We start from the raw sequence: 25,024 nt of genomic DNA, 5'->3' as shown, positions 1-25,024 counted from the left end.
CACGTTATGATAATTTCGTATCTCGCCAATTGGCATGTGCCCATGTTACGGTTCCACGTTATGATAATTTCGCAATTTACTCGTCCATCTTATGATAGTTTTGTTCTTAAAATTGGAATAGAAAAAGAACCACATCGAATTTTCGAAAAATCGCTTCGAGGGCACACCCCCATGCTACAAACTAACTTTGTGCCAAATTTCATGCAAATCGGCCGAACGTCTAGGCGCTATGAGCGTCACAGAGATCCAGACATCCTAGAGACAGAGAGACTTTCAGCTTTATTATTAGTAAAGAAAAGTAGCAAATACAAAACATAAAAAGAAGAGAAAAAAACGTTTCGGTTCCCCGGAATAAAATGAAATAAGCACACAGTTGTACTTTACTTCGAGTAGAACGCAATTGAACGGAAAACCTTTTGTACGTTGTAGAGCCATATCTGACTTTGATCACAGCAGTCCCTATTTCAGGCGTAGAATTCACAGGTTTGCAACCCTTCTTATGGTGCCAAATGTTACGTATTGTTATTGTCTTCCTAAATTTCTACACAGTCAGAAATAAGAATTGAAATTCAGACGTCATGCTGACGCCAAGGATAAGTTTCTAGGCGTCAAAATGAACAAACAATATATGTGCCATTTTTCATGAAATACAATACATATCAGAATGCAAAGAAACTATTTTTCCTATAGAAATGTTACATATTGACGGTAGCATATATAAAAGAATCTAAAACATCTAGATGAAAAATATTTTACATTTAACACATGTTTCTCCGAAAAATTGAATACGCTTCATTGAATCACAGGAGTTGTAACTGCGTTTCATTTACACAGTGGATATTCACATTACGTCCATCAGGAATAAATTCCAGCTAGCACTGGCTATTTGCAACAAAAATACAGTAAAATCTCTCAACAACGAATCCCCCCCAAAAAAACGAAATATCTGTTTCAACAAAATAAATGTTCATACTCGTTTTAATTACCATTAAATTGCAACGAAATTCGCGTTACAACGAATAAAATTTACGGGCTTTTGAACTTTGTTGTAATGGGATTTCTCCACTTTTGTCTCTCACTAAGCCGGAAATCAAATCAATTACATGTTAATCCCCAGCAAAAGTGCCCTAAAAATAGGCTTGCCAGACGTTACGGTTTGACCGGGACAGTCCCAGTTCTTACTTCACCGAAAAATGAATTTGATTTACGTTTAAAAAAAGTCTAAAAATAATTAACTGTGAAGGATTTGTTAGGATAACATTTACTTGGTCATTTGTAACATTGACTTGTAAAATTAATACCGGGTTAGCTTGTGGGGATTTTTACAAGATTAAAACCAAAAAAGGCCGTCTAAAAAGTGCTATAAATGAAAAATATATCTAAATATTGTTCAATTTATTATTCTTCAATCAAAGTGTTTTTTCAAACTAAAATAAATTGTAAATATTTACATCTAAGAAGTGAAATGTTCAAATTTTATCTGTTCATGTCCTTTCTCCCCTGTTTTAGGTTCATAATTAGTAGCCATTTATTCATAGCATTGAGAATAAACTGCCGTGTAAACGCTCCAAAAATCAGCCGCAGGTGCTTTTTGAATACTAGAAACGCGGGGGGGGGGGGGGGGGGGGGGACTTTTCGGTGTCCCGGTTGAACATTTCAGAAATCTGACAAGCCTACCTAAAAATAATTAAACTTCTCCCTCTAAAACACAGGGCTTGGCCCGAGTTTTCAACTTATTCCGCCACACGTAAATTAACATAATAGTTTATCGCCAGATCATATGTACACAAATCGCTTTATATATCTTCACTTTCCTCGCTGTTATCGCATATCAGTCATCACGTGCATACATAAGCACTACTTACTTAATAGCCTCTTTTTATTGTTATTATTACAGGATAACGCTTTGTGTGATGAAATGAACAACCGAACCTTTGAGACTCTGTGTCCATCACTCACGCCGAGTTCCTTATAGCTCGTTATTTATGCTTATTTTTTATTTATTTCAAGTTAACTCGTTTTCCCCTCGATGTTTTTGGCTGTCCTCCAACGTAGCTTAGCTTTTTGGTATCTCTGTTTGTTTTTTTAAAGAGTGAGAATTACATTTGGGATTGGATTCTATTTTTTTCTTCCTAGCGTATCTTAAATACCGTTATAGTCAACTTCCAGTTATTTTTACCGTCTTTTATCTCTTTATAATATATAATTACAGTGGAACTTCAGTTGTCCGAAACTCGTTAGACCGACGTCGATTTGCTGAACCTTTATTCATTTATTTTTCCTTCTTTTTTTTTTTTTTTTGGGGGGAATGATATAATCGATTCGATCGAATTCTGTTAGAGTTGAATTCGCCCCTAAATCAGTCTTTAAATCTTGTTCAAACAGAGTGTTTGACATTTCTAATTTGAATATCGTTTTAAAAAAACACACACACTGAAATGTAACACTTTTAGAATTTCAATTTCTTTTCTCCCTTTATTTTCCAGTGTGCTAAATTTTTATTTAGCATCCTGAAATACGATGTGTGGAAATACGCATGACTTAAGTTTTGAGGCGTACCTTCGATTTTCAATGCGTGAAATAAGCTCGTAGGGGCGCTAAAAATAACTCTACGAATGCGGAGACTGATCTGATAATTTGAGCACAACACTTAACGTTAAAATTGCTAATTTCACGACTCAATTCATTAAATTTGCTTACAAACGCTGCATTGATTTCGTTTGTAAAAGACTTCAAGCGGCATTATTCAAGTTCTGACGAAGTTAAACGATCCGAAAAGCTGAATTATATGTGTAAGAGAAAATCTCCAGAATGATAGTGGTGGAAGTCAAAAAATTTACATTTTGGATTAAGCATTGATTTATATTCTTCTTTAGTTATGCCAGGTGCTCACAAACATTTTAAAATATTATTTCTAGGTGAAAATTACAGTGGAGTAAGTCAACTTCAACGCCGCTGATTGGACTAGCATTCAGGGGATTTTCTGCTCTCTTTTAATTCATTAGTCCTTGCGTGACTTTGACTTTCACGTCATTTTAAGTTGCTTTAAAACACGCTACAGGTAGCTTTTGATTTAAGAAAATGATGAATAATAAAAATGTACTTAAGTTTTTAGTTTAAACATTAATCATTCTCTTGAAGTTAAAGTTGAAAAAAAGGTTTTATTACGCTTTTTTCCCCCACAAAACCTTTAATTGCGCCAGGTGTGGCCAATCTTTTAGGCAAGAGTGCCACTGTCTGGGGGGAGGGGGAAGAATACGCAGGCATAAAAAAAAAAACTTGAAATTTCAAATAATTGATTAACAAAATTGACGGTTGCTTCAATTTCTAAACATACTGAGTTCAGCTGGAGCAACTTTGTGCTAGAACTGGAAGTGTATATTTCTTTAGGAGCTCATTGAAAAGGAAAAGTTATTGGTGTTTAGTTGGTTTAATACCGTCATAACGCAGTAAAGGGAATGAACCCAAGGCAATACAGCATCAAAAACTCTTTTCTCTCTTCCACAAATTCCTCACATTTTTTTTTTTTTTTTTTTTTTTTTGCAAAAGTGTGTTATTACACACAGCCCTCTCCTCGGAAAACTTAGAAAAGTTTGAAATATAGAGAAGGGCCTTCCCAAGACCCGTTATTTTATAACTATCCGGAGGGAAGTGGGTAAAGGGTATAAAAGCAATGCATTTTTATTGGGAAAAACAACAAAACAAATACACAAATGCATTTTTTAACATAGTGTCCGAAATCTGTTTGGGGTGGAGGTTTTGGGGGGATTTGATTGCCCCAAATGCCCAGCGCCCAGTGACGCCCGATGGGAAGTCGCGGGAGGTCACTGCGACCTCCCAAATATTTCCTTATCCGGTAAATTTTGTCTGACGTTTCGGGAAAATTATCATCATTCGGAAAATTTTGTCTGACGATTCAACAAAATTATCATCATTCGGAAAGTTATGTCAAACGATTCGGCAAAATTACCATCATTCGGAATTTGGGGTTCCATTGTGAAAATTGAGAGTTTTCACCCTCATAAAAAAATTTAACTTCGGCGCGCCCCGGTACGGGTCTGCCACCCCTTCCATGCTGATCTGGATACGCCCTTGGACGAAACTAAGTTAGAATGATTTACACCACTCTCATTCTACCCCGAGACAAACAATCTTACTCGATATTTTGAATCCGAAAATAGTTGGATAAAAGACACGCAACACACAAGGAAGAACTTATCAATGTGAGACAAAAGAAAAGGCTCCATCTTAAATCACACGAGCACAAGTAATAGCGCAATCAACTCCGGGGGAAAAAAATATTCCCACAAAATCCAAAGTATAATACAGAGCGGATTCATTTCAGTCGTGTGTACTCAAGGTAAATTTGTAGAGAGGAGGGTGGTGTATGGGTCGCATAAAGAATCCATTGTTCCTGTAAGACTTTTGTTTTGGTAATATGCGTCAATATTGTCAAATGGCTTGGGAACAATTGTAAAGGTATTGTGGGTTATATTGAATTTTAAAAAAAACGATGAAATGTTTATCAAAAAAGGGATTGTTATATTGAGCTTGGAAAACTCTAGATAACTTTATATTTTTCAGCAATGATTACGCTAAATAAATAAGAGTGGGTGTAATAAAATATCTTACATCGCTATATTAAAAAGATCCAAATGCTGCTATCACATTTCAGATTGAAAAAAAAAAAGCAGTAAAGAAAAAATTTAAAACATTTTTAAGTGTTTTAAGAATGAGTAATTAATTGAAACAATTATATTTATCAAATTGTTTTACCGAGCTTGGAAGATATTTGATTTGTTTTTACATTTTTGAGCAACGATTACAAAGTAAATAGGAAATGATGTAATAAAATAGCGTACAATGCTGTAATAAATATTTTGGTTCTTACACGCATCAAACACGCTTCAAACTGAAAAAAGTAGCAATTAAGAATAGGTTTTAAGTATTTTTAAGTTTTAAGAGTGATTAATAAATCGATATAATCAAATTTATCAAAGAAACCATTGTTTTATTGTGTTTGGAACATGTTTGATATTTTAAAAATATTTTTGAGCAACGATTACGCAAAGTGAATGGGAGTGGATGTAATTGCGTACAATGTTGCTATATAACTGTTTTTGGTTCTTATATGCAGCTTACATCCCCGGTTGAAAAATAAAGCATAAGTTTTAAGCATTTTAAAGTGTTTTAAGAATGATTGATAAATGTATATAATAATAGTTATCAATGAGTGAATTGTTTTATCGAGCTTGAAAAACAGCTAATAATTATATTTTTGAGCAATGAAAACACTAAGTAAAAAGGGATGGATGTAATAAAATAGCGTAAAATGCTTTTATAAATTTTTTTTTCTTACATACAGCAAACACGTTTCAGACTAAAAAAAATAGCAATAAAGAATAAGTTTTAAGTATTTTTAAGTGTTTTAAGAGTGATTAAAAAATTAATATGATTATGTTTATTTAATAATGAATTGTTTTATCGAGTTTGGAAAATGTTTGATAACCTTTTTTGAGCAATAATTACACTAAGTAATGAAATGGGAGTGGATATAATAAAATAAACTATCGCAAAATGCTATTTATTATAAATATTCTTATACTAGAAAGTCGCCCGTCAAGGTATGAGGAATGAAAATTGTTTCCTAACAACTTGTGAAGATAAAGACATTTCCCAAAGCTGGGAAAAGAAAAGTGATCTGTAAGCGGAAATTTATGGCGAGTGCTTTTCTATCAATTTCACCAGCAAATAGAGCTGAATTTAGAATCCTGAAAACAGCAAACACGAAGCTATTACTTCAAGAGCCAATGAAGACAAAATATGGACTATTTTTAAAAATTATAAGCTAATATCAAATACACGTAAAAAATACTGGACTTAATATTATTGGTTAAAACTAGAAAATCGCCCGTTAAGGTATGACGGGGTGAAAATTGCTTTTACATTTTAACGAAGCATTTGCCTGTTTGGTGATATTTCGATCGTTGAAATTTTTACCTAAACTCCAGTGGATTAACACTAAACTCCAGTAGATAGCGTTCATAGTTGAACGCTTTTTCGTTTCTTCATTCCCCTGAAAAGGCAGAGCCTTACCAGTAAAACTGTTAAGTTACCGGATCGAGTTCAGCCTTGTCACAATAAAGCTTTTTCCTCCATGTTAAACATTACCAAAACACATTATCAAATTATCATGCCGTGGCGCGAGTTTCATTGTTGAAACACGAGCGTTACTCGATCATCGGCTATTATATATATGAGGCTAATACACTTCAGACAGAAAAAAAGAGATAGCAATAAGTAGTAAGTTTTAAAAATGGTTGATTAATAACAGATCGATATACAGTGGCTCCCAAAAGTGTTCGTACACCTTGAGATTTTGTAGTAAAACCAAAATAACACAAAACTGAATTCGAATATGAAGTCCAATTTTTTTTCACACCATTCCTATGCCATTCTGAATAAAAACCAGTAGTTTTGTTCAAAATATTGCCAGATTTTATTTTTTAAATTTGTCAAAAAACGAAGAGACAGAGAAAAGATACGCCACAAAAGTCATCGTACACTGAAATATTTCCGAATAAATTCATAATTAAAATTATCATATGTGGCTTTTTTATTATTTTTGCAATGTAATGATATTATAAAGTCATTTGCCTTTAATTTTTTGTGTATTTATTCCCTAATATTCTTATTATTATTTTAAAATGGCAGGTATGCGTAGAAAACAACAAAAGCGATACGACATTTGATTTTTCTACCTCACAGTAGCCGTAAATTGGTTTGAAATGTCTCTAAATTGGTTAATTTATACCGTTCTATAGTGGAGTGCTTGAGAAAATGTTTTTAAGACCAGAATAGGATCGAAAACAAGGTAAGAAAAGGTCAACTGGCAAAGTTAACAAAGCGTGATCGGAGACTTACAGTTAAAAAAAACATGAAAAATACACATTTCAGAACTGAAAAAGTTTCTGCAGAATTGAATAAAACATTTTACGTTTAAGTTTTACCAAAAATTTTTCGCCAAGGTTTCTTATTAGCTGGATTAAATGGGACCTCTTTCCGCAGAAATTTTCTTGTTCGTGCGAAAAACAGTAAGCTTACGCTTTCCGTCGTAAAATCAATGTTAAATAAGCTCAAAACGTTTTGGAATAACGTCTAAATAATAGATGACAATAAATTCAACATTTTGGGTTAAATTGTTGTATAATTGTAAATGGAAGAAAAAAAATGAGGAATTTAATCTTAAGAACTTAGTTGGATCAGTTAATCAGGACGGTGAAGGTCTTTTTGTGTGAGGGTGCATCTGAGCATCAGGACTTGGAAATTTGGAATTTTTTGGTGAAATAATGAATCATGCTGTTCATTTAAATATTTTAAAAAACAATTTTAAACTATTAGCCCAAAATTTGGTAATCGGAAACAACTTTGTTTTTTATCAAGGTAACGATAAGAAGCACATGTTCGCGTTTGATGCCTCAAAATTTTTCCTTAAGCTTAGAAATATCTCCTTGATCGCTAGATTTAAACTTAATGGAACATATTAGGAGATATCTGGTGGCTAGATTACGAAAATACACCATTGAAACGAAAAGCGAACTAGAAACAGTAAGACTGGTAGTGCGGCTGAACACTTACTCAGAAATTGATCAAAAAAAGAAAGAAAAAACAATGAAATCTATTCCCAGACGTTTAAAAGGTGTTGTTGTTACTGCATGATATTCTACTAAATAATAACTTAGTAAAAAGTTAGATTATTTACTAATTTTTTGACATTTTTTCAAAGTGTACGAAGACTTTTGTGAGATAAAATTTACGGCACTTTTTAGTTTTTGATTTTTAAAAAAATAAGTTTTAATGTTTTATTAAAAATTTTCATGTAGTTTTGTTAAAAATGGATCATAGATCTTATAATAAAATACCTGTTCCGAAATATTAATTCTAACCAATGGATAAGGGCCTATTTCATTGAATGCCGTAGGTGTACGAACACTTTTGGGAGCCACTGTATAATCATATTTTTCAAAGAATGGTGCTTATCGAGTTTGAAAAATGGTAACTTCATACACCCAAACCTGATTTTGTGAGGTCTATAAAAATTTCACACAAATTGGGAACAGGTTTGGGTGTATTTTTGAGCAATGATTCCGCGAGAGTGGATGTAATAAAATGTCGTTCAACGCTTTAATTCATAGTTTGGTCCTTATATGCAGCAAAGACGCTTCGGACTGAAAAACATAGCAGGAAGAATAAATTTTAAGTTTTTAAAGAATGATTAATAAACCGATATAATAATTGAAGGATTACTACACAGATCTATGAATATAAGATTCGACATAAACCCTTTCTGCTGAATCTTTCGCACTGCAGCTTTAACCAACTTCCTCGTTTGTTTTTAAAAGATATGTGTAATTGATTTTGACAACGTTTGAAGAATAAATAAGCACTTTGTTGTTTTGACCAGTTTGGTAAAAATGTTTTGAAAATGAATCGTGATATATCTATAATGGTAAAGTGCTACCCTTATCCGGGCTTTCGTCAGCTTTCGTGGTTTATACAAAAGTACAAAATTTTGTTCGCAGAAATTTATCCTTTCACCTTTTAATACAATAACTTTTGCAAACTCATGACTTCGAAAGGATTTATGAGTTACGATACACTAAAAATTTGGGTTTCAAAAATCTTATTTTTTTTAGGAAAAGCTTTTTATTGCTTCATTGTATTTGATTTGCGTGTATAATTACATTTCTAATTAAATAAGTATATACACAAAGAAAATGCAGATTAAAAGCTCATTTTTTCTCGGAGAACACGAAAGTGAAAATTAATTGACGTTGTTATTTCGATTTGAATCAGTGAGTTGGAATTCGAAACCGGTTTACTTGGTTTGATGATAGCATTAGATAGAAGCAAGCTACTGTAAACAAAGAAAATGAAAAGACCTCCGAGATTAATTAACAGTAGATGTATAAGTTTTGTAGAGAACGAAATATGAAAGCTCACTTTCATATGCCGACTGATAAATGCATTAAAAAATTGTTATATATATATATATATATATATATATATATATATATATATATATATATATATATATATATATATATATATATATATATATATATATATATATATATATATATACCAGTGGTATCCGCACGGCTTTGCCCGTTATAGAAAAATTAAAAGGTCTTTTGGTTCGCCTGTATATTTACAAATAATGTATGGTAAATTTTCTCGCCAATTGGCTTGTACCCATGTTACGGTTCCACATTATGATAATTTCGTATCTCGCCAATTGGCTTGTGCCCATGTTACGGTTCCACGTTATGATAATTTCGTAATTTACTCGTCCATCTTATGATATTTTTGTTCTTAAAATTGGAATAGAAAAAGAACCACATCGAATTTTCGAAAAATCGCTTCGAGGTGCACACCTCCATGCTACAAACTAACTTTGTGCCACAAATTTCATGAAAATCGGCGGAACGGTCTAGGCGCTATGCGAGTCACAGAGATCCAGACATCCAGACATCCTCCGGACAGAGAGACTTTCAGCTTTATGATTAGTAAACATATCTATACTTTTTATTATTATTAAATAATCAAATAAACATAGAAATAGAAAACCGGAAAAATAGTTTTTTTAGGCGGAACGAAATCCGGAACTGAACCGAAAAAAAATAGATCCGTTTATTTCGGTTTAATGTATATTCAGACATTTGCATTTAACTTTTTTATCAACATTTTATAATTTCATTCATATATATATATATATATATATATATATATATATATATATATATATATATATATATATATATATATATATCAGAACGAAAAAAGTTGCGGTGCAAAACCCTGGGGGCAGATTCACAGACATATGACCAATTGAAACCGTACCTGACAATAGGCAAATAAATGAGAATTCAAGAGAGAGATAGAAGGAATAATAAATATTCACATTGACAGATAAATATGAAGATAAAGATCATAGTAAAGGTAGATAGAGATTGATAGAAAAAAGATATAATTACGTTGCAGTATGGTATAGATAATGTTTTAAATCAAGGGCATTTAGATAGACTCGAAGATATTTTTGAAGCCGTTACATGCGTATTTCACGCATTGAAAATCGAATCGCTTTCAACACTTAGTCAAGCGCTTTTTTCACGCTTTATTTTAAATAACAATTTCGAAAATGGGAAGAAAAATAAGTTGTAATTTTTTTTATATGTGTAACAGTTGAACGCTCTGTTATTATAGAAAAAGTCAGACATTTTAAATGTTGGAAGTCAAATAGTAGAAATCTCTTCTTTTCTTTCTATCTTCCATTTAATGCTTAGAAAAGTTCTCTTTTTTCAAATGGAATTAATCAGTATTATACTTTACCGGCTCCCTACACTTCATTAAAAAAAAAAAAAAATCGAGTTTGACCTTGATGCCTAAACATTCCATGAAGTCCTTCATCTGATTTCCTCGAACAGATATTAGTACAGGCGTTGAGGCCACTTTCTGTTATAAGCTGTAACAGGTGTCGAAATGTCAACAGCCCCTCCCCTCCCCCGTCTCAATGCAATAATACTTGCTAAATCCGCTCACAAATATTTTATTGAAGGAAGAAAGTGTTTGCAATACACATGTTGTGTGCGAAAACATAACAAGTAGTTAGATTTAATCGCTTCCCCACTCAAAGTATTGGAGAATATTATTTTATGATTTGGAAAAAAAAGTTGAACCAGATGGAAAGATTATTTTGTTTCAATCGATCAAATCACTGTCAATGGTATGAAAAAAAAAAAAAAAAAAAAATCAAAGCTCTTGCGGTTTTTTTTCCCCCTTCGAGTGGTAAATAATGATGGTATGAATATTGATCATTTTCATCTCTGTGAAAAGGCGAGTTAAACTATTAGTTTTTATTGTATTGTAATCAAATGAGTGAGTGTGTGGGGAAGGGGGGGGGGGGTAGCACCTAGGCTTGTTTTTTACGAATGGGCCCAATATTATTATTATTATAACTATTATTTAAATACGTACTTTTTCACTTTAATATAATAAATATTATTAACTTATTTAGTTAAGCATTAAGTTCTTTGTTTAAAGGTTAGTCATTTTTAATGTGTGTTTTGTCTTTTATGATGCAGCGAACGTATTCAAGTAGTTGGGTTAAGCACCAACTTCTTTGTTTATTACAGGTTTGTAATTTTGTAATTTTAGTTATTTTATTTTTAGTTATTTTTGTTATTTTAGTGCAATGAAGATTCTCAAGTAAGTTGAGTAAAGCATCAAGTTCTTTGCTTGGAGGTTTGTTATGTTTTAATGTGAGCTTTGTTAGTTTGATGCAACGAAGATTATCAAGTAAGTTGAGTAAAGCATCAAGTTCTTGGTTTCAAAGTTTGTTATTTTTTAATATGTGCTTTGTTATTTTGATGTAATGAATATTATCAAGTTATTGAGTTATGCATCAAGTTCTCTGTTTCGAGGTTTCTATTTTTTTTAGAGTGCTTTGTTATTATACGATTGTCAAGTAAGTTGAGTAAATTATCAAGTTCTTCGTTTCGAGATTTTATTGTTTTTGAATGTATGCTTCGTTATTTTGATGCAGCGAACATTATCAAGCAGCAAGTAGTTGAGTTAAGTATCAAGTTATTTTTTTAGAAGTTTTTTTTTTTTTTTTTGTTTTTGTTTTTAATATGTGCCTTGGCATAATGAAGCAACGAAGATCAAGTAAGTTGAGCAAGCATCCTGTTTTCTTTTGTTTCGAGGTTTGTTGTTTTTTAAAATATGGCTTATGATTTTAATGTAATGAAGATTCTCAAGTTATTGAGTTAAGCATCAAGTTCTTTATTTCATCTCGGTTTAATTTTTTTTTTTTTTTTTTTTTTTTTTTTTTTTTTTTTTTTTTTTTTTTTAAGTGTGCTTTGTTATTTTCATGCAACGAAGATTATCCAGTAAGTTGAGTTAAACATCAAGTTCTTCGTTTCGAGATTTGTTATTTTTTAATGTGTGCTTTGTTATTTTGATGAAACGAGCATTATCAAGTTGTTGAGTTAAGCTTTAATAATCAAAATTTTCGGTTTGATATTTGTTCCAATGACCATTCTTTAAATCCGTTCATTCGTAATTTTTTCGTGACAATAAATTATAAGGAAGAAGAAATTTGAAAATTATGCATACATAAATTTCCAATAAATGCTTTTTGTTTTCTTTTTAAATTAATTATGAGAAAAAGTTTAATTTAGACTGATCTCAATGATTTTTGCTCAGAACCTTCAAACGGGAAAAGAAAATATATCTATTCGAATTTTAATAACCTTTATTGTTTCCTTATTAATTAACCTCATAATAATCAGCCTCATTAACTTAAACTAAGACTTACTTGCTGAAAACACATAGGCATAGATGTGATTTGAGTATATATGTGCGATAAAATTTCTTCGGAAAAAAGTTATATGTATTCCTTACCGTATATTTGATCACAGCTTTCAGAATTTTATCGAGTTTCCCCGCTCGCTCTCCAACAAAGTTAGTACACATAGAAGCTTATCAAAACTGAAGCTTATAAAAAGTGCCCTAAGGCTGCAACGATAACACTAAATGGCTCAACGGTTTTATAATGTTAATGGAACGAAGTACTTTTGACAAAAATAAATTTAGAGGAATGATAGGAAAGTTTGCAACAGCAAAGTCTGGCACAATGGGGTTGTTTCCTTCAATCAAAAGTAGTACTTCTAGTCACTAAATTTGATAGAATAAGCAAAAAAAAACATGGACCCAGAAAATTCTTTCATTTTCCCAACAGTTATTTTTTTAATTAATTTTTTTAAACGTCCGATTTTGCAAACAAGGCGTGGTCTTGATGACGTCACAAATGATGCTCTTTGGCGCATTTTGTACCGCGTTTCCACGTTATAAATATATTATATAAAATTGCGCTCTATACGCTTGCTATCAACCAGATCGTTGCCAATACACGTGAGTCAAGATGCAAATTAAATATTTTGCTCTCTGAATGGCAACACAGAATGGCATTTCATCATTTGTGATGTCATCGGCAAGAAATGTAAACAACAAAAGCGCAACGATTTAAGTATTTTTTAAAAATATTAAACTTAAAAATAAATTATTTTAAAAATGGTTAGATCCTATGTTTTTAAACATGTTCTTTCAGAAAAAAATACTTTTAAAATTTTGGAAACGACCCCATTCCAAACAATAAAATTATAATTTGTATCAAATAAAAAATGTTACTTTTGTGCTGATACAATACACAAGCAAAGATACTAAAGCTGATGAATGTTTTAGGAATGCTGAGATCTCCCCCCCCCCCCCCCTTTTTGTTTGTTTTCCTGTATGAGCTTGTTTTGGAATTTTTTTTTTTTTTTTTTTTCATACCTTGTTTTAGGGACCATTCATTAATTACGTAAGGATGATTTTGTCAATTTCTGACCCCCCTCCCCCCACGTAAGGGTACTTAAGATTTTTCAAACCCCTCCACCTTATCTTGCGTAAGATTCCCTTTCGGTTTTAAAAATAATAAAATAACGAGTCTTCCATCAGTTGAATCGTTATTAAATTCACAAAAAAAAAAAAAAAAAATTAACCTTAACAGTAGCTATATTTAAACCTTTTTGTGTAAAGAAATATTTACTTAAATGCTGGAATCTAGACTGAATGTTTTTTCGAAATTCTTTTTTGTATATGAAACGATACTAATTAAAAATAAAGCATGCCATACATAGTGCAATTCTTTTATTATTTTTTACACTATTTAGCCTTTGTAAAAGAAATGAAAAACAGCTCATCCTAATACGTTTTTTACCTCCCAGACGCAAATAAAATATAATCATTGCCATTGCCAGACCACTTGATAGCACTATTTCTAATATAAAATATCGACTCGGAAAATATTACGTAAGAATGGGTTTGAGCCCCCCCCCCCCCTTAAGTAAGGGTATGTAGAGATTTTCCGAATCCTCCCTCCCCCTCGAGACCCTTACGTAATTAATGAATGGCCCCTTATGTCAATAGAACGAGGTATTTTTGAAGAAATATATTTAGAAGAAAGTGTTTTTTTGTGCTGATAAATATAAGCACAACTCCTAACGATCCAAAAGTACCTTTTTTTTAGCAAGTATTTGGTTTAAGAACGTTGATATTTCAATTTTTTTATCATAATTTGTATCATTATGTACTTGTTCTAATGCTTCCATCTATAGAAATTACTAATGCTCTTATAATAACTGATAATGTAGTAAAATCATACGTAGATAAAGCAGTAATTGTTTTTGATGAAGAAGAACCCAAAAGGCTTTGTGCTAAAGCATAAGTAAAATGAAAAACAGCATAACACAAGCAGTAAGCAGCAATCATGCACCTTTTTGTGCTTTATTAACGATGTTTTTTCATTCTACAAATAATATTTTACCTGTATGCTATTATGTGTGCTGAGTAGTGAGAGGATGTTAAGGGCCATATTCTGGAAATCTCTGGGAGCTAAGGAGCAAAACTGTGGAAATTCTTTACTCGCCATTGCCCGAGAGTGACAACTTAATTAACAGTCACTTTTTGAAATAAGAGGCCATTTTTTTATGTTCAAAGTGCTTTACGATATTTATAAAAAGGGGGGGGGGGAGGAAGTGATTGAAGCTAAAAAATATCCTTGATTACATAAAAAATGACGTTATTTAATTCTAATAAATTAGTCGAAAGAGGCTGCATCTTGATTTGGGTGCATCTAACTGAAAAAAAAAAAAAAAAACAAACAGATTAGATGCCGTTCTGTTTATTTCACTGATTCACTGGACGGACACTAGAAAAATGTTCGTAATAAAGGGTTCGCAAATGAGATTTTTTTTTGTATGATTTTTGTTTCACTTAGTTAATTTTTTATGTTCCTTGGGAATCTTAAATAATAATAATAATAATAATAATAATAAAAATAATAATAATGCATTAACTGTTACATTTTCTTCCCCTCATTTTATAAGCTCAAATTTATTTTTTTCATTATTTTTATTTATTTATTGCATCTTTTGTTTCTGTGCTGCTCTTATTCGATAGGTATACATTAGTCTCCTGGATAAAATTTCTGTGTTAAATAATAAAAAATTGATAATTATATTCATTGTGTGTAGTTGAAAAGAAGTTAGAATCGAAAAATAACATTAGTTATCAAGTTACCTTAATTATGATCCTGGGCTTACGCAACAGGCAAATTGTATGGAAAATGTCATACTCCTGTTCTAAAAAAAAGTGTCATACTCCTGTCCTAAAAAAATCACTTTCCTGGCATTATTTCTCAAGCACTGGTAATGAACAGAATAGAATCCCATAGAATAGAATGATTTATTTCCAGAACCTTAGTTGAAAAATAAGATTGATTGAAAAAAACTAAGTTAAATGTGGCAAACGATAAATAAAAAATGTATCAATGGAATAATTCTATTTATTTAATATTTTTTTGTTGTTGTTCATACGAATCGTTCCAAAACAGATTTATTTGTTAGACATTTGTTTATCTAAATGTTGTTCGAATAGGTTAGTGAATTTGCTATAAATTTCGCAGTTGCTTTAAGAATAAAATATATGTTATTAATATTGCTGATTCCCTTTTTGTTTTATGTTTGTATTTCCTGATCGTGAATCATAAAACAATTCGCAGGTAATGAGAAGATAACTTTTCTTTTTGTAAATTTTATCATACTATGTATGGGTAACTTAAAGAAAGTTTTAATATAGCAATCGATATTTTTTCGTTGAAATGAATGTCCTTTATTCAAAGTGAATAATATGGAAAAATCTATATGGGACTTGTATTAGAAGAAATTGGGGGTGTCCTTTAAGGAAGGTTTTACATAAATTTTGTTTTGTCATTTAATAACCATACTTTTTGATTTAGGCTTTAGTTATTTCTTCATTACTATAGTTACTTTTTGTATAACCCATGAAGAAATTCACTTTGTAACTATCCTGGTGCTGCATGTCAGGCTCTTGCTGTATGAAATTTTGACCCCTCTTTTTAAGGTGTAACATAGTTAAAGTGAGTTCCCTTTATTTTTCTCTTAATAAGTTCCTAGCAAAGAGTAAGTATGATTTTTTTCAGCATTTTTATTTTTTTAAAAATGTGATTGAAAAATGTCAGGTTTTTGGAGAATCACCTATGTGTGCTTTCTCTATTTACCTTTTCTTTTATTCATTCATATACAAAGCGATGTATTTGGGATTTTATTAACACACACAATATGCTTAAATACATCAGTTAAACCCTAGCAATTTAAGTGAAGTTGTACTTAATAAAATATGAGACAAAAATCTGCTTGACTGCTTGAAATTTATTTCTTATTGTTATAATTTTGATTAGAAGTCCGTATAGGGTTCGCAAAAAATACGTTTCAGTTAGTCTTTCACTGTTATTTATTTCATTCTCATTGAATAACCAAAAGACATCAAACGAGTTTAATTTTACTCAGATGTTATGATAACTTTAAAAAAACTGTTTTGCTGCATTTAACTAGATGGCTACAAGTAAATATAACATACTTACAGTATAATTTAAGATAAATTATGGAGAAAACATTTTAAAAGCTGATAACATACACATGCCAAAGTTTGCTCTAATTTTCACAAAGCATATTTGAATAACTTGTGCATTTATGGATGAAATATTTAGATATTTTTACAATGTGGAATTTTTTCTGAGAAAGGGAGAGAGGATTGACCTACTGCTTTAAGAATGTTCATTGACAAATTTGTTGTGAGTTTTGAAGAAAGATTGGTGGGAAAGCATAGTCACTATTTACATGCATTCAATGAAAGTCAACGTTCTTTTCCCAGCTGTTTGTCAAAATAAAAATGAAAAAATGTAGCGTCGCTTAGCACCCCGCATTTGATTTTTCTAGGTATTACCTTTTAGAACATTATATTCACTGTTCAGCGACATAAAGAAAGAGTCTCCCTTCCCCCTCCATCTTTAATTCTCTCAAAGCAAAAATTCTAGCTTCGCACTATGCCTGAAAGATCTTTGATCGACGGTTCTGTTCTTCGAAAGAATAAACTTTTGGCATTAAATATCTAAAAGGAGTGATGACAATGCTTAATTCATAAAATGAAATATCATGGCGCTTATGAAAACAACTCAGTTTATTGTATAAAAGAAATGGTGGTGATACTCGATTGCCATAAAAACACCGAAAAAAAGTTTCTTAAAGAGAAAGACATAATGATGACCTGATGATAAATTGAAAAGTTTTAAAATCTACGTTTGAGAAGTTTAGAGAATTTATTAAATGTGCCAGAATTTAGTCTTTATTAATATAGTCTGCGCTGCATTTGAAATTATCGTGTGTAATCTGGCCTTCAATCTCGGCTATAGACGGTAAATTAAACTGAAGCGCAAACAATAATCTGATAATTTAAAGGCAACGTTCTGACACATAAAATGAATTCCCTCAAGAATCCGCGATTGAACAACCCATTTAAACAATATTGACGCTAACGATGAAGTAATAAATATTTTTTTGATCAGTGCACTGATGTAAACATAGTGTTTAAGGAACATCCACATTTGTGTTTACAAAAAGAAGTTCAGAGCAGAAGGTTGAGAAAAATTCTCTCAAGCATCCGCGACTGAACCCATTTGAACAATATTGACACTAACGATGAAGCAATAAATATTTTTTTGAGCAGTGCACTGATGTAAACATAGTGTTTAAGGAACATCCACATTTGTGTTTACAAAAAGAAGTTCAGAGCAGAAGGTTGAGAAGAGATCCCGAATCATGTGATTAGGGTCGAAGTGGGCCGGACGCTCATCAGTGGGATTTAAAAGGGAAAGCCCAACCAAACAGCCGGCGCGCGCTTTCGGAACAAAGGTCAACAATTCCGCGCGGCGTTCTCAAACAGAAGACGAAAAAAAGTGTTCGATTTCTCGAAAGGACTCACCTCTCTGTACTTCCAGATCTGTCTATCCTCAGAGTCCTCCTCACCTCAGGGTCAGTTTTGGAACACAAGGTCAGCGGGGCATTTGAACTCTGGAGATCGTTCTTTTTAATCCACGGACCGCTCGACAAACAGGACGCTAGCATTTCCTCCCTCTTCTCGTGTTCGTCGGTTTCGTTTTGATTGAGGGCGAAGGCGTGATCGAACATTGCATTCTGCAGCACCGCACTGATATTAGTTAACGCGTTCTGTACCGATGTTTTATCCAGTTCTCCGGCACAGCCATTCTCCTCCACAGACCCTTTGGCCGCCATCTTTGAATGCACGCTCTCTCTCTCGCCTTCTCTCTTTCGCCCCTCTGTTATTCCCTCTCTCCATCCATCCGCCAGGGTTTGCCAGGATCAGGAATGCATCTTCGAGGGAAGCGCGCCAAGTTGCACCGCTCTTGCGGTGAATCGGGGAAGATCAAGATTAGCGGTCGCCACTCGCCACATCCCATAGAGTCAGGGGCGTGCACAGAAATTTTGGTGCCCGTCACAAGTGACTTTTCCGCCCCCCCCTATGTTGTTTACCCCTTTATCCACCCCTCATTTAAATATTGGGCCCCCTTCAGGCTCGGGCCCAGGCCAACAAGTGTTCTTTCTCCCCCTTCCCCTCCGTGCACGCCCCTGCATAGTCTGTTTAAAAAAAAATGGCAACTAAAATATTAGTATCATTCGGCAAGCGGTCGCCATCAGAGGTCCTCCGAACAAAAATTTTCGAGACGGAAAATTTTTTAATTTGCCGAATATATGAGCATGCACAGGCCGTCAATTGGGAGGTCAGGAGGTTATTTGAGGCAGTAAGAAGCAAAGAGATGTAGGTGGACATTTTCCAGTTTAAAGATAACGTCCTAGGTAGGCTTTCATTGTTTTGTTCTTTCTAAATCATGCTGTACAGCAGCACCTACCAGGGCCACTAGTACCGCCCTAAGACAGAGGAGAGGTGCCCCTACTATTTGTACTGGTTATCTCCAAATTTTTAATTTTGGCACTTACATCCCTTTGCTTCTCACTGTCTCAATTGCCCCCCTTGGTTTTGGAAAATTAATGTATTTCTATGCAAGTAAATGTGACTGTTGCTGTTTTTCGGTATATTTTACATTGAATATGGGGATGCAAAGGGACATTTGCAGGCAACTCCCAAGGTTTTGTTGCACTTTTAAAGGCAGAGGCACCGAATTTTGAAAACCAGTGAAGCGTTCAAATAAAAATTGGGGAAATGACTGAAAAAGATTAAATTTCAAAATTTAATCTTTATCAAAATATGTTTCAGAAATTTCTTTGATCGAAAATACTTGATGAAATTTATCAAACATGTTAGATAAATTTGTTCATCATATCTGTTCCATGTAGATGAAAATAATTCAGAAATACTGAGAGAAATTTATTTTTAAAGAATTTTCATATTGTAGTATTTGTAATTTTGATTTCAGAATATCAGCTATGAAAAACGAAATTATTCGAACACAGACACAGATTGACTAGATAAATTATTATAGAAATTTTACCTGAATGCGTCGTTGATATTTCTTACCATTAGCTTTCAAAAATTTTAGTCTACTTGCCAGTGAACTGCCTTTAAAGGGTTGTTATAAAATACATATGTAATGAAAAAATATCAAGTAAGAAATATATCAATATTTTTTTTCCTTCAAAACAAATAAATGCGAACAAATAAAACTTTGGGAAAACTTGAGTAGATTTTTCCATTTCGTTCCTCTCCCTTTTAAAACCACTTTTATATAGTGACTTTTTTTTTTTTCTTAATTATTGAATGATTTGTATAAGTCTTGCAATGAAGAATTCTCCTGTGTGAATTTTTGTTATCATAGTATCTTTATTATTCTTAAATGGTACTTGATTTTTGTAATCTTCTAACTTGATTTTTAAAAAATTCGATCCTTGAACAGTTTTGAATAGAAGAAAGAAAATGGAGACATTCTTTTTTTAATTTTTGCGCAATGGCAAATCTAGACTGAATCTTTCATCCCAATGAAAAAATGCACCCCCCAAAATTAACTTCTGAGTACTCAACTGTCCCTTGCCCCCCCCCCCCCGGGGGAATTCAAAACGGCGAACCTGAACATACATACACAGATACCTGGATGCAATGATAAAAGAAAAAATCATCGTTAGGAGAAAAAAAATGCAATATCTCAATGTTGTCTCCAAATTTTCAGGATAAGAAAAGTTTTGAGAGGTCACGGTGACCTCCCATTGGGGCATCCCTGGTACCCACATGGTGGCTAAGTAAAAAAAAAGTGGCGACTAAAAATATTAGTATCAGTACATCGTTTTCACTCTTGCCGTTTTTTTTTTTTTTTTTTTTTGAGGGGGATGTAATTGTTTTGAGGAGAAATTTTGCTACCTAATTGATAAGTTATGGAACAGTGGAACTATGAATGAAAGTGTGCACAGCGATTTTAGGTTGTCAGAAAGCATACCTCTTAAAACTGAAATAATTTCCTCTTTGCATAAGACTTGATCATACAATGGGGTTGTTTCCCTCAGTCAAAAGTAGGGGGAGACCGGAGTGAGTTGTTACAATTTTTTTCCATATTTTTTTATGCTAAACTATTTCAATTATTTACACGCGTGAAACTTTAAAATGCATCTAGATTGTTTAACATTCATAACATATTTTTAAAAAAATGATTAGAAGCCACTACTCCAAAATATTTCACTTTTTTTTGAATAGATGTAGATTGTAACAACTTACCCCACCACTGGGCATGTTCTTACAGTACATGGGGTAAGTTGTTACATGAGATATATTTTAGTAATGAAATGAATTTTACACATTTTCTGATTTATTCTGTTAAATTTTAAAAATTGTTAACAACGTTTAAAATCAAAACCTTTTTGGCTTTGCAAATTTACTTCATTAATGACTTATTCTAATAAACTATCATCTTCATTATCATTGTCCGAATTACAATTTTCACAAGCATATAATTTATCAAACTTAGCACATCTATCATGTGCCCATTTGTTACAATTACGACATTGAAGCCGTTTAGTTAATTTTTTGGATTCTGAGTACGGTTTAGAGCACTCTATGCAGAACCAGTCTTCATCATCTTCATCCGAAGGATGCACTGTTTGGACGCACTTTTTTTGCTTTTTTTTTTGCCTTTATGTCTGTTGGTTTCTTCTCCGTTAGACACAATTTCCTTTTCACAGATTTTTGTTTCCCAGCTTCGGCTTGCAAAACATCTTTTACTGGTGTATCTCTTAAAGTGGCGCTGACCTATGGTACTACTTACCACCACTAACGTTTTTCATCTTACTGCAGAATCTCTCTAGTGTCATGAAGTTCATCGGCTGCCTTTCGTAATGAACTACCTGCAATTACTTCTTTAGCCACATCCAGGTATGTTTCTTTAGGTGTTTTGACCCTGTCCGTCTTGTTTTTATAGTCCCCCGCCATATCACATTTAAAAAGAAAACAAAATATTAAATTAAAACTTGCATGGGGCAAGTTGTTACTTGTAACTAGTGATGTTCCGGATATCCGTATCCGTATCCGCGGATATCCGAGGGAAAATAAAGATCTGTATCCGTATCCGTATCCGCTACTTTTTTGACGGATCTTAAACGGATCTTTTGTATTCTAAAAATTCTTAATTATTTGAATAAAAGACTTAAATTCCGTTTAAATTAGGTTTTATTCCCTATTTAAATTATTAGGTATCATTTCAGAAGCCAATTTGTACCCCCCGTTCCAAAAAGAAACGGGTAATAAGTTTTAAAAGTGTATCTGTGTCTATTTATGGCAGCGTAGCTCCTAAACAGATGAACCGATTTTGATAGTTCTTTTTTCGTTCAAAAGGTGACTTGATCGAAAGTGTTCTTAGCTTGGTCTCGTTTTTGCAGAACTTGAATTACCGGAAATATTAATAAAAACCGACTTAACGTATTTCAGAATTATGGTAGTAAAAACTTACCCGTACGTTAAAAATATTGGCCCCAAATTCAAAGAACTAAGTTTTCTGCGTTTGATATTTGTTTGGAACTTCCAAGTTATATACAGTAAAAGCTATATCGTATTAAGGAAATTTTAAATACAATTCAAAGCCTTTATACTCGTGATCGGTAGCTATTTCATAGTCGGATAAGGAGAACAGCTCAATGGTTTAAAATTTCTATCCTCTGTCAGTTCATATTTGTTAACAATATGTGTTCTAACCCGCGAAATCCGTCTCAATATCAGGTCGGCATGTTTTTTTTTCTTTTTTCTTTTTTTTTTTAAATTTTTAGTTTAATATTAGTTTTTGTAATTGATTTGGGGTTTCTGTTATTCTTCATTTTGGTTTTTCTCGGCATTCTTCAAAAAAAGTGAGACTAAATTCTCTATTTACTTTTTGTAAAGGTGTTGCCGGCTCTGTTATTCTGTCGGTTGAGGTAAGTTGGGTGGAATGGGTCAGCTCTGCATTTATGCTGAAATAAAATGCGAAAAATATTTCTAGTCTGTCCAGTAGCAGCTTTGAACTCTTGCTCTTGTATCCTACATCTACCGAGCAAGCTAGAAATAATTTATCACATTCTATTTAAGCATTAATGCAGCGTTGACCCGTTCCTTCCAACTCTCCCTCAATTTTAACGGAGATTTCTTTAAGGAGTAAATCCTAGTCTTGATTATATTTTCGCTGCAGATGACATTTTTTGAAGAAGCAGTGTTATTATTTTGACGGAAATGCCTTCCGAAACAAATTAAACACTTCAATAGTTGAACTGAATTTAAAAAAAAAAGAGATCCGTATCCGTATCCGCATCCGCGGATCTTGACACTAATGATCCGGATCCGTATCTGCGGATCTACTTTTTTGACGATCCGGCACATCACTATACTTGTAACAACTAACCCCATTAAAATTGTAACAACTTGCCCCATACGACGCCACTTTATAGTTATTGGCACATATTACTGGTATTATATCTTTGTACAAAACTTTTAAATATGTTAGCACTTACCTAAGAATATAGGCTTTCACGTGATATAGAAATAAATTCGTTATTTGCAACAGCTTCGCCAGAAATAGAAAAATAACAGCGGAATGAAAAATTACTTCCAGACTCAAAACAGTTTTCCTTGAGCACTCTCCATGCTACTGACCAGGGCTGTGGAGTCGGAGTCGAAGAGTCGGAGTAGGACTGGTTTTGGGGTAAAGGAGTCGGAGTTGTTAGAAAACATACCGACTCCGACTCTGACTCCGGGCATCTTTTTTTCTTTCCCTTCCGCCGACTCTCCTTGGATTTTTTAAAAACTGACTACCAATTGGTTCAATTACATGTATAAAAAGATACTAATGAGAAAATAACTGCCCTTATGGCAGTCAGCTAGCTTGAGTGCTTACCGAAATTTCTGTAGCCGTCTCCTATAGTTTGCTTGCTTTTTAACTTACCTAATATTAACTGTCAGCAAACGGTTTTGTTGCCAAACATTTTCAAGTAATCACATTCAAATGAAAATAGAAATATAGTGTTTTGTTCGATCTCAGTTATAAAATAGTAAAAGAAATGTAACAAATTAGTAAGTCGAAGCCCGTAGCTAAGGTTGAAACGTTTAAGGGTGATCGGCAAATTCAAAAAAGTTCTGGCGCGAAAGCACGAATCCAAAAGATTCGATGAAATAATCTAATGGTTTTTTCTTTATTAAGACTATTTCTATAAGCTTGGTTCTCACTAAAAAGTATGGAACAAAATAAGTGTAAATGATTTCTTGATTACAACACTCAATAATTGCAGTTAATCTTAAAATCTTCATATTAAGGTCAATTCTAAAGCTGCCAATAAAATTTAAATTAAAAATTTACCGAAGGAGAAATATAGGTATAGCAAAAACTATTCGTATAAATTTGTATACCGTCGCATTTTGTGTAAAATTAGCTCCTGACGTATATGTGCCCTATTTTCGTTGCAATTTTATTAATGAAATATAATTTAAAATATATTTGCGAAAATTTTCAGAATTAAAGTATTTATATTTTTTATAAAATCTGAAATTAACATTGGGTGCCATCTACCAGATGGGTGTCACCCGGGGCAAACCACCCCCTTTCAAGAACTTGGATTTTAAAAAAAAAGCTTTTTTCCCCCTCAAGTTACAGTTTTCAAAAATTGAAAGCACTCGATTCGATCACTGTCTATTTGTTAAACATTAAAGGGGACGAATTACAGATAATCCTTTTCAACATTTTTAAAAGGGATTTTTAATTCATTTCACTTTTTAACTCGTAACTATTGGAAAATTTGATTTTTAAATTGAATTTCTGACGCTGTATGCGTCTTCGGTTTACAATAAAAAACAAAATGCGAAATTTTCATAAAAAGGAATTAATGCTTCAATCTCTGTTTTGTGGTTTTCCCCCTTCCCCTGAAAGGAGAGAGGGAGTTGAAAAAATACAATTAAAAAAAATCCGGAGTCGGAGTCGGCCGTTTCAAAATCCAGGAGTCGGAGTCGGGGTCGGAGTCGGCAATTTTCCTTCCGACTCCGCAGCCCTGCTACTGACTGCAAGCACTCCATTGATTGTCAGAGAATGCAGATGGGTGAGTGCTACTGCAAGGAAAGTCAGTTTCTCCTGGCGGTTACTTTTAAATTCGAATGTAACAACTTACCCCGTGTAACAACTAACCCCGGTCTCCCCTACTACTTTTTGTCGTCACTGAAATTGATAGAATAAGGAAAATAATAATAATAATAATAATAATAATAATAATAATAATAATAATAATAATAATAATAATGATGATGATGATGATAATAATAATAATAACATGGAGCGAGAAAAAACTTTCATTTTCCCAAAGCTTAATTTTTAATTATTTTTTTAAAGGTCCGATTTTTTTAAAAATAAGGCGTGGTCTTATCTCCACTAGCGCGCTGAATGCTTACGCTTGCGGTCTACCGCGTTTCCAGCTTTTGATAATTCAGTAGCGAAATAAATATTGCGCTCTACGTTTGCTATCAACCATATCGTTGTTAGTACACGCGAGTAAAGATGCGAATCAAATATTGCGCTCTGTGCTAACGGCATCTGTGA

The 25,024-nt window shown here is 32.9% G+C and overlaps 1 protein-coding gene across 1 annotated transcript in view; it reads right to left on the bottom strand.

The window, feature by feature from the left end:
- Nucleotides 1–18,254, bottom strand: part of LOC129226537 (uncharacterized) — a 251,063-nt gene extending 232,809 nt beyond the window's left edge. Inside the window, exon 1 of the mRNA XM_054861147.1 lies at nucleotides 17,944–18,254. Within this exon, the coding sequence (XP_054717122.1) occupies nucleotides 17,944–18,254 (311 nt within the window). The remainder of the gene's footprint in view (nucleotides 1–17,943) is intronic.
- Between the last annotated feature and the right edge of the window lie 6,770 nt (nucleotides 18,255–25,024).

Source organism: Uloborus diversus, chromosome 7 (genome assembly GCF_026930045.1).
Source record: "Uloborus diversus isolate 005 chromosome 7, Udiv.v.3.1, whole genome shotgun sequence".
NCBI classification, from domain to species: Eukaryota; Metazoa; Arthropoda; class Arachnida; order Araneae; family Uloboridae; genus Uloborus; species Uloborus diversus.
This window is presented reverse-complemented; position numbering and strand designations above follow the sequence as displayed.